General features: G+C 35.3%; 1 protein-coding gene across 1 annotated transcript; it reads left to right on the forward strand.

Annotated features, from left to right (window-relative positions):
* The first annotated feature begins 9,510 nt into the window (after nucleotides 1-9,510).
* LOC113493091 (transcription factor sox-2-like) lies at nucleotides 9,511-11,443 on the forward strand. Its single transcript, XM_026870912.1, has one exon. It carries the CDS (start codon nucleotides 10,108-10,110, stop codon nucleotides 10,774-10,776), a length of 669 nt encoding a protein of 222 aa, XP_026726713.1. The 5' UTR covers nucleotides 9,511-10,107; the 3' UTR covers nucleotides 10,777-11,443.
* The last annotated feature ends 304 nt before the right edge of the window (nucleotides 11,444-11,747 follow it).

An 11,747-nucleotide genomic window follows, 5' to 3' on the forward strand; every position in this document is an offset into this window, starting at 1 on the left:
GAAAAGCTCGTCGAAAGCTCAATGCGGCGCTTTTCTTGCTAGTGTCATGTTAACGGCGAACTCTGCCTTGTCCCCCCTCGACCTCCCCCCTCTCCAGTAGCGGGCCAATGATGGCGGGCCGTGGGCGGCCGCAGCTCGCTGATTGGCCGAGAAGTCGTTTGTCTCGCGCGCTTCAACAGGTAGCCGTCGCGTTCGTGTTTGCGTGTTTATTAGCAAGATTAAATTTCTTTTTAAACCACAATCTTGGGGCAAAAAGAACGCGCCCGTTCGCAATCGAATGGTGATTCGATTTGCAGAGCGCGACCGGTGATTTGCACAAATTAATTGTTGACATTAGCCCGTGTTCACACTGTGCCAGGATAAGTTAAACGATTTGCTTGATCCGCATTTATGTTGGGTATTGGATTTCCAACATGCGGAAGAATTAAAACGTTTTCATGTTGGGTTGTTGTGTTATTACTTTACTCAATTACTTCGATACTTTTATTTACGTATGTTTAATGCATTATACTGTTAATTGCTTTTTCTATCTAAGCATTCTTAAGCTTTACTCATAAATAATTAATTTGGTAGATAGTAGATATACATTATTTTCAGACTCCACTGACATTCGAGAACAATAAGAAACAGTAACTTTTTTGGATTGTAAACAAGGTTGACTAACTCTACAGTGGCTACGATCACCAACATTCAGTTTCATTTTTTATAGGTATATTATAAATTGTTTTTATAAAAATAGTATGAAATGTTTGATAAAATTATCGATCAACTGATCGATTTATATTGTATCGAGAGCCGTATAGAATTTGGTACGTCACTAAATAATTTTAATGCGTATAATAAAACTTTTATGACGATATTTAGATCACAATACACCTGCCTTAGGCTTAGAACCTGTGTCTGTTTGAACATAATCTACAATCCTAACAAGAAGATCAAATTGGCATGCGGAATCAGATGGCTGTATGTTATTGTTATTCTGGAATGTTCCACTGTATTAAATATACGAAAAAACTAAGTTGCTGATGAATAGGGACATGGGGATTTTCAATGTCAGTGTTGTACTTTAATGCATAATAAGAGATACGTTTTTTTTATTTGTCCCGCAACCGAAAATACTTCAAATTACAGTGAATGAAATTTTGCGAAACCGTTACGTCACAAGCCCCTTTTCCTAAACTTTAAACCAGTTTTTCTTTGTCAATTTTAGTTTCTCGGAAGAAAAAAAATACTTGACAATATTTTTCAATTAGCCTATAGATGGTCCAAATAGATTTTTTTCATAGCCAGTCGTCATCCCAGTTAAATTTTTTTTCAATAGATACAAATTTAATTCTATGTATGTATAATTTCTTATACAACGCCACCAATTAAATCTAAATTCAACAAAATTAACTAAATCCTCTCTATTTCCAGCCCAACTCTATAACCTCGTAACTAACACGTACACAACACATCACACACTGGACTCAGACGGCATCCAATTTGCATGAGACAAGCGTCGGGCACAAACAATTCGGGGCTGAATGCTCACTAATGGCTACCTCCGTCCGTATTGGAGGGCCGACGTGTGTACCTCAAACTATCCTCTGTCAATGTGGTATTTAATAAGGGATCTGAGGTGGTGTTTGTTTCTAAATAAAGTGTATTATAATAAGGTATTGATGTTGTGTAAGTTAAAAAATAAATGCCCCTAAACAAAATTGCACTCTTAACTTTTTTTTCTACAAATAATCTACAGGTTAATATTCCACTGCAAAGGTTTCTGTTTACAGGAAAAACTGGTCAAGTGATAGTAGGACTCTTGACACTGAGTGTTTAATACAAATAAACTATGAAAATTTTAAAGTCTAGCAATTACGGTTCTTTACATAAAGCTTGATGACGGACCGACGGACTGACAGCGTTGCCGTAGCCATACTGATCCGTTTTTATCAACTTCTGCAGATTTTAAACATCTGTTTTTTTTTTTAATACGGAGTCGATTTCAAACTCAGCGTTGTCCGGTGCATGCGTAATACTTTTTTTTGAACACGTACTTATCATCTCAGGAAGAGTGTTCTGGTCATTGATTTGCCAACGTTATACTAATACATTTATTACGAAATATATAATTTTAGGCTTCCTTTCTTTCAGATAATTTTCATTTAACTTTTTTAAAGTACTTCCAAACGTTTGCCAAGAATATTTTTTAATATTTTTTAATGCTATAAAGTACAAAAACCCTTTTACAACATATTATAAGATCATTTTCCTTACACACCATAACGTAATATTAAAACCAAATCAAAAAAAGTAGAACCATGACATATTTAACATATTAATATAAAAATAATTCATCTCGTTAATATAATTTTATAGAGAATGTCATTATGGCGGTGTTGGCCATTTGATTGGCAAGCGAACGTGAAATTGAAACAGTGCGCCCGACATGATTCGGTTACCGACAGGTCAGAGTACACTCGAGTACACTGGTGCTACAGTTATTAAAGCATTTAATTTCGTCAGGCTCAGGTGTTAGAGGAAAATACAAAAGTAAGTGTAATATTTGACCCTGCATAAGGTATAAAATGCAGTGAGTGATTTAGAAGACCCATACGCAGAAAATGTTAAGTGACTGTTGTACAGACAACTTTCAAAAGATGTCTGGGATAGGATGCTGGATAAAAGTTGTAGAGAAACTTAAGAAAAGGCTAGAAATACCCTTAGAGAGATGGTCATGATTTCTTTTTTAAATGAAATTAATCATAACGAAGGAGAAGAATTAAAATTAATAATAAAGACAGCTTGGCGGTGTCGATGAAGGCGTTATAAAAATTCGAAACGGGCAAGTGCCGGTCGGACCTGCAACTTTGAGGGTTTAAAGCACACAGGCTTTTTAAAAACAAAGAAGTCGCCAAAATATCCTCCTATTTTCTTTTTAAAATGGCACCAAACAACCTGCCAGAAACACGGAGACACAGCGATGCCTCAACAATAGGATTCTATATCTACCCCTTGCTATCTCCTTTTTTTTTTAAGTCGGTTTAAAACTGGTACATGTTTAAAATATCCTTGTGTTTTCTAGAATGTTAATAAGTTAACTTATATAAAAACAACAAAAACACAGCTACTTAAAAATCTCTAATACATCAAAACTATCCAAATCATTCTGTGTATAGCAGTACAGTTAACAATTCGGTGTGTCGGCCACAATATCGCGTTATGTACCGTTTTGCCGCGTCGCTGCGTCGTCGCCGCGGGCCTCAGACACCTACCCTCTGTTCTACAATAACGGTTTATCACCCGTGTTCTGTTCAGCCGGGATTATCGCTGAAATCACCTTTATATTATGTTTAGAGATTTTTTTTTAGGTTGTAAATAGCTGTTAGTTTTTGTGGGATAATGGTTTTAGTAATGATTGTGGATGGTGTGGTGTTAAGATCATTCAAAATGAAGTGCTGGAGATATCATATCATATATTTTTTTATCATTAAGTTAGGACTTAATATGATACTGAAAATAAATATATTAAAGTGACAAATAGCTTTTTTTGTACATCCGTTATCAACCATCGGTTTGCTGACTTATGAAATATGATTTTTTTTACTGAATATGAAACATGTCAAGTCTCTGCCACTCAAATATATCAACACAACACCGATATCTCAGTTAGATTTATTCTAATACCCTAATTTTAAAACTGTAATAATGTTAGCATCAAAAGTCATATCTTTCTTAAAGTCGTAACTTTAACATTATTACAGAAATAATACAAATAGTTCACTTTTTCATTTATAAATTTATTTCAGACTAATAATTTCCAAAATATTAGTTAGTAACAGAGATCTTAAACAATGAAAATATGCAAGTCATCATAAGCCCTACCGGATTTATCGTATCAAAAAATATCATAGCTAATCCTACAAATAACCACATAGAAACACAGTGAAAATATGAAACACACACCGTCCATGGTACAACCACATAATGTAGTTGGGTGCAGCGGCGCGCGGCCGCACTCGCGACAACTTTGTTACCACACCCGCTATATTGGCGGCACACATTAATGCATTTTCACCTGCTCCCAATTGGGGCAATTCAATAGTCTAATATATGTACATGCCTAGGTTTATTAACATACAGTACTGTTGGTGGGTTTTTGTTGAGGGATGATATCGTGGCGGATGAGGTTAGGATTAATCAGATTAATAGAAAGGAGAAAGGAGTTTTTTTGTTCGATGGTATGCTTTTTATGAAAATGTTTTCTTTTATAATTCATATATGTTTCTTGTTTTTTTTTTCCACTTTTTTTTCACATATTTGTACAAAATGTATGTTGTTCCATGGGGAAATTAAAACGACTAACATAGTTATATATAATTTAGTTAATTTTCAAATGTAAATATATAAATGTAATAAATAAGTACTTAGTTATGATTTGTAGTGATTTACGGAGAGGTCCCCAAAAGCCTGCTGGATTATATGAATAAAGTCATTCAGATACAAATACGCAAATAATGGTCTCCGATTAAATTTATGATCGCACTAACCACTGCTTGTCCTTGATTTTTTATTCGTCTATTTAGCGGCACCGTAAAAATATCATATGAGGAATTCTAGCTACAACGATTCATGAGAGATAGGCTAGTGATAGACAGACGGATAGACAGTAATAGGGTTTTCTTACCTTTTGGATATAAAACCCTCAAAATTTCAAGTACCATTAACACAAATAAACTCGTTAATATATTTCTTTCATAATAGCTCTAGAGTTATACTAAGTAAGACAACGTTTTTAAGAAAGGCCAGTTCACACGTATACAATAAATGAATGCGGTCGTGTCCCTACCGCCGTTATTGTAGCTGCAGGCTACGCGGCTACGTGCTACGAGGCTACGTGGACGCTACGGCGTAGTTTCGATTGAAGCTAAGATTGTTATTGTGGTCCGTGGGTGTGTTGTTCCTTTTGTAATAATGACCTCATTATTGGGACGTTTACTGTCGTAATAAAGATTCGAGGTATAGTAACATAGAGAGTTAAATTTCAATACTTGACTACTTTAATTCGTATTGGAAAGTAGATTAACAAAATATGATTGAAAAACGAATGAACTTAATATACATAAGAACTTATTAAAAATATTTAAGCTCAAATACTTACTTCTCTCCGATTTCCATGTGACCTCCAGATGTAATGCCTGAACCAGAAAATATATATAATTTTGAGTATTTCTCTGACAATCAAGTGCATTGAAAATCGACCTGCTTCATGTATTATCAAATTAATGTCTTGCAATTAAATTGAATGCTGCTCATCCCCGTAATTTCCAAACACATCCCCACAGACTTTCAGTTTCATAAATAGATACATACAACACGTACGTGACCATACAGGCTGTATTTCTATGATATTATAAAGTTTTATGGTAAACTTGTATTGTGTCAAGTCTCGCCGGGTATTGAGCGGCGAGGAAATAAAAATATCGCATCAATAGCGACATAAAAGGGACCATCGGGACCGCTACACACGAGGTTGGGAGGCTGGGATAGATGTCAACGGATCGAGGGATATTACACTGAAGTTGGAATAAGATTTTACGCAATTGTTTTTCATTTCAAAAATTTAATATTAAGGCTTCATTTATTTATATTATATTTGAGTTGGTATAACATATAATACACTTCACCTTATCATATTGAAAATAAATCTGTTTGTTTATTTGATTCGTCATTTCAAAGAGGCTTATATGGAATTCAATTAAAAACTATGCAAAATTTAAGATTTTAATGAAATTCAGTAGTAGTCCCCGTCTTATATTTTTCCCAAGTTTCAGTCGGGTAAAGTTAAGTAATTTTTGTATCTATTAATTAAAATGCTAACATTTTTAGTTGTTATTAACATCCATTCAATCACATATGAATGCCAAACGTTATTTACGAATTTTCTTATTCTTAGCAACTTAACAATTATTTGGAAGACACATCCCGGGACCGCGCCCTCTCGTGCACTCACGTCCACAGGGTGGAGGAATAACATTTCACTCCTTTCTATTCGAGCGCATTATTTGTGTTTGTTTGTTTGTCAGTCCGTGCCTCGAATGCCGCCTTTGATTCCTTATGTAAAAGATATTTTGATTGATGCGGTGTAAGGGATTCTTATATGCTGTATTGTTAGTGTTCTAGTTCCATTTGGCTAGATTTTGGACTATAACATAATTGTGCCTGTCTAAGTTAATTTGGATTCAAAAAAATGATTTTTGCTTTTATTTTAATTTCTTTTGAGCAAACATAACTTGTAAAGTTCCTTCTTTATTTATTTACATAATAAAAAACATGAAAAACGTCCTAAGATATCAACTATAAACCAATCTATACAGTGCAATAATAATCCTTAAACCTTTTACAATAAACACTATTATTGTACAAACACAAGACCAGTACATCTTATCAGGCATCGTCCACAAACTGACCGTATTTTATCATTAGTCGCGGCACCTCGGCCTCAGGCGACGGTGACGTCATTCCTTGGCGCGTAGCCAATACATCTATACAAGTAAATAGATGCAGGCTCGCCGATCCCGCACATAAAACTAAGGCTTAAAACTTGCAATAACAATAAGTTTAGACTAAAATGACACTTTGTATAACACGACTTTTTGGTTAACGACACGACTATTACAAAACTCGTAGCATCTTTCGAGAAATTTAAATTACTTTGAACACATTCTGTTACAAATTAGATGGATTCAAGTAAACTAAATTCTACTGCAGTTATTTCATTAAAGTGGCACTGGTCACTAGCTATAGCAAGAGAAGCGCAAGCGCTGGTGCGAGAGCGAGTACTATATAGCAATATAGTTGTAACAATGTCAACAAATGTCTTTTGTTAAGGGTAAATTGCTTATATAAGTAGTTAGAACTGGTTTCAAGAAAATAAAAGAAAGATCTGAAAAAAGGATAAAGATCCTTTATAAAGATAAAGTTAACATTTGCTAACCAAAGTTTTCGGAATAAACTGAGTAATAGCTTTCTTCGAAACAAAGAAAGTCAGTTCAACATTTCTGTCAAAAAATGTGGAATTTACCATACAATAGGTGCACGTTAATCAAGAATAAGTTATAACTTAGTACCTATCTAATGCAAAATTCACTAGGTAATAACAAACAAATTGGTTGTTGCATGATATAATATATCTTGTTCAAATATTCGACACCTTTTTTGTTAAAATATGTTCCTAGTATGACGAAGCAAGCAATGGTTCACACCTTGTATTATCCTGCGTTCTTTTTGTAAAATATCAAAGGTATCAAAAATAAGTAGTGTTTAAAACATAGTTTTATGGGTCTTCGTCATGCTCACTGCTCTCTAGAGCTGGCGTAGAGCAGGGTGGAAGGAATAGGGGGTTAGTGTGAAGACCCTGGACGCCAAATTTGGGGAAGTAACAGAATCTGGAGTCCCCTGGATTCTGTGACTCTAACGCCGGCACTGACCGACCAACTACTAAAATACCAAGAGTATGTGTCCTATAAAAATTATGTAAACCATAATAATCAACAGCTAACTTAACAAAATCAAAAAAAATATTTTCAACCAAAAGATTTTCACAAAAAGTTTCCCAAAATCTGAGTCGTGTCGTCACCTATAACGGTCTCCCCGCCGCCCGCCTTACGACGGTCGGGGCGGGCGCTTTTTGTATTTTCCATTATGGCTCCAACGGTCTTATTATCATAAATATGGCGTTAAATACTCCCCTTTATGTCGCGCCGTGATTTACAAAGTCGCATCCTGTTGGCGACGGATTTACTTATCAGCTGATATTCAACTAGCTGCTTATTTATGTTCTTTTCTAAATCGAGGCGTTAAGGTTTTAAGTTATTGTGATTTTATTAAGGAAAGCCATTTTAAAAGAGTTACTGTTGAATGTTGTGTAGCAACTGATTAGGTATCTAATTACTTATGTAGATAATTAGTATTTTCCGGTTGAGGAGAGAAAATCTTCATTCATGTATTGCTAAAAGGAGCCATTAGTATAATGTCTCAAGTGGAAAGAAGTAAAATATTTATTAATTACAAAATAAGAGCCCAATTTTAAATGACAGCCCTAGAATAAAATTCACAGGAAAACGCATTATTCATGTGTTCATGTACCTAAATAAAAGATTAAGGTATTTTAAAACAAAGAATACCAGTTAAGTGTCAGGGAACCAGACTGTTCAATATTTTCTTATTGCCATTCAAATTCATACTTGCTTTCAACAAAGCTGTTTCCTCATCAAGTGTCTAATAAGAAACTACTAACGCCATCTATCGTAAAAGTCTATAAACTTTAGATCGTCCGTGAAGACTGCCATCTGTTGTCAAAACGTATACCGTACATTAACGTTACGTTGGGTTGCGGGTGCAATTCGAAGTGGTTTTGTACTATGATTGTAGGTGGCGCTATGAACAGTCTCAAAGTATTTCAGATGGCGGTTCATGAATTACGAATTCATTGTCGAAAAAGAATAGCGCATTTTTAAATGTTCAAGTAACAATTCGATACTATTAAGGTTTACTGAAATGCCCTTGTCGTTGTATGCCGTTTTATTGATCTTGGTTTTTTCTCTCTCATAAGTTTAAATTTAGTGAAGACTTTTCTTCCAGTATTATTATTTTTTAATGAAATAAAATATATTTTAAGGGACAGGAACAGGATACAGAAACAAACTAGCCTTTATTCGCAGTAGGTATTCAGAACAAAGACACACAGTACCATAAACCCATTCCTTTGTATCCTATTCATGATAAATCGAGTTAAATCGATGAATAGCCATTATGTTGCAAGGATTAGCCGCTCCTTAACTTTATTCTGTAACCTAACAATACACAATCACAACAACTACTTGTCTATTCGCAGTCGGTTGCAAAATCTAAGGTGTGGATGAAAACATAGTTGTACGGTGAGTAGCGACATCTAGGGAACATTGGTGACATTATTAGCTTTAGAAAAAATGTCCTGGCAAGGTTTCTGATCCTTATTCCTTATTAGGTAGTAGTGTCACGGTTATATAATAGATGGCTTTAATTCAAAATAGGTATTTAGATTGTAGATTATCGTGGCTAGCTAGGTAACTAAAGTTCTTGTTTTACATAAATAGGTTTCCTGTGAGCTTAGTTGTAGCAAGATACGTTAAAATAAATCAATTAATGTAAAATGAGATCTTACTTAAATCAAATCCGCGTCATAAGAGACAACGCCATCTGTCGATTAAAAAAGGTATAAATGGTTGTGTGTCTTAAAATTGTCAGAGTATTGGACAAAGATTAAAGTAATAAAGGGAGAGTAATAAAAGGTGGTATTGGAATAGTCCTGAGTTTTATCTTCAAGGTATTTTGTAATTTTGCTATGTTATATCCTTCACCGTTTTTAAGTCACCTTTTTCTTCTTTTTTCTGATAATAACTTGCTTTGAAAGTCATAACAGTTATTTTTATAGGAATATTACGTGCCAAAAATATTTTCATTGACAAAACCTAAAAGACCAAAGTATCGTTATTAAATTTCCATGAAACTTCCTAACAGCACCTGCAGCGCGTGCCGCACCGTGCACTTAATTTTTATTCGTAAACCACGATAAATTTCACACTATTAATCTTTGAATAAAATCAATTTGTTACATCAATTTTTTGTGCACCGTACAGTTAATAGATAGCGGGTGCCCAGGCGCGGCTTATACAAAACATCGCCGAGTATCATTTGACAATTTGCGAGCAATCAATGCATTGTCACCGCTCTTTATTCAACTCCAAATAATACATGGAAAATTGTCCATTCCAATTGTGATCGGACCATTGTTGGTCTAATGACACGATTCAGGCTTAGTCCGCTTTGAAACCGACCATCAGTGCATGTTCGCCCGCGTTAGAGATGGGTATTATAATGTCCTCAATACTGTTTAGTATTTAGAGACTGTTGTTTGCTTGGATATCGTCAAGCTGTGTTTAATGAACATAATTATACAGTGACAGAAGTGAACTGATCATGTTTTTGATAAATCACGGTAATAAGCAATGAAAAAACAATTAACCTCTGAAGGAAAGGTTATTACAATTATAACTTCTAAAAACAACAAATGAGGTAACATCCATGGCATATCAACTGGATCAGCAGTCGACGAGGCAGCCACCGAAGATATCCAGACATTCCAACCCATACCACATCAAGAGACCCATGAATGCTTTCATGGTCTGGTCGCGGCTGCAGAGGAAGAAGATATCTATGATGAACCCAAAGTTACACAATTCAGAAATATCAAAGCGTTTGGGACTCGAATGGAAAAGTTTGGACGAGACAGAAAAGAGGCCATTTATCGACGAAGCGAAGAGATTAAGGATAAAACACATGCAGGATTACCCTGACTACAAGTACCGTCCAAGGAGGAAGAATAGATTAGATTCAGCATCATTCGCAAATCCAGCACTTTACACGACCAGAGAGACTTTCGTAGAAGTGGAACCGCGTCAAGACGCCAATTACCAAGCTCTATCTTACCCCGACCAGTACGTGTACAACAATATGATCAGCTACTCAGTCCCTTCGATGTCACAGCCCACCTTTGTTCCAACGTCGATTAGGCCTAAAGAGGAAACGTTGCCGAGTCTGGATCTAAGGCCTCTTCCGTCTATTGAGAGCATATCTCCGAGACCATTTGCCGTCGTCAACCAGCAGATGATGGTGAAGGCCTACCAGGACCTGCACTACGTGCCCGGTGACGTCACAAGGATCTCATACCATTACCCGTTCGGAGTGCAATAGATTTGTTTTATAGTTCAAGTTTTATGAGGCCATAATTTTATGTTTTAAGAGTAGATAGAAATAAAGCTAACTTGTTGTTTCATATTTATTAAAGGTTTGTTTTATTTGTGTGGAACTTGATGTCTGCAGCAGGATAACATACATAATTGAAAAGAATCATACTCGTAGATTTATGATATACAAAATGTAAGTATTTCATCCCAGATAGGAAAGCTAACTATACTCAAGGAAATACACTTATTTTTTGCTTACTGAATATGACCAGCGTTAATTATAATCATTCTAAAAATAAATTTGCCAAATATTAGATCACAATCAGTAACCATGTCATTGATAACATAACCACTTAGGGAACCCTTTCCATAGACTCATCCCAGCTGCTGTACCCTGTTTTCCCCAGATCACCACCTCCCATTTTCCCATGGTTGTGTCACTCGCAAGGAAGCTGTGCGATAATGTGCCTTGTGACACCCCTGATTGATGGACTCGGCAAAATCCAGATTGATTCCCGTATTTGTCCCGAGAGTATTTTTGGAGACAATTTTTGTCAATCATTGTGTTTTTGAGGATCTGTTTATGTGGATTCGTGTCCGTTGAGTTATTTTTATATTTATCATTGCTGGGTAGACCTTGAATGAAGGAAATTTTATAGGTTCAGGATATTCAAGTTCTAACTGAAGTCCCATACGTACAGAATAAGGGAAGTGGAAGCAAGAACGCATTAAATTGTTCAATTATGTGTTATCGTTAAGAATTGTCCTGCGGATGAAAAACAAAACATTAAAAAGAATCAGTTTTCAAATCAAAAAACCCTACAGAACCCTTACAATCCGAATATAATTATTTCCAAACACAGTCCTTTTAATTAGTACATTTCCCCTAAAACAATAAAACCAATCACAAATTATCGAATTTCGATTCTAAAATCGTATACTCGGGATAATATCGGGAAATTTAATCTACGTCGTATA

The sequence above is a fragment of the Trichoplusia ni genome, chromosome 4 (genome assembly GCF_003590095.1).
Source record: "Trichoplusia ni isolate ovarian cell line Hi5 chromosome 4, tn1, whole genome shotgun sequence".
In the NCBI taxonomy this organism is placed as follows: domain Eukaryota; kingdom Metazoa; phylum Arthropoda; class Insecta; order Lepidoptera; family Noctuidae; genus Trichoplusia; species Trichoplusia ni.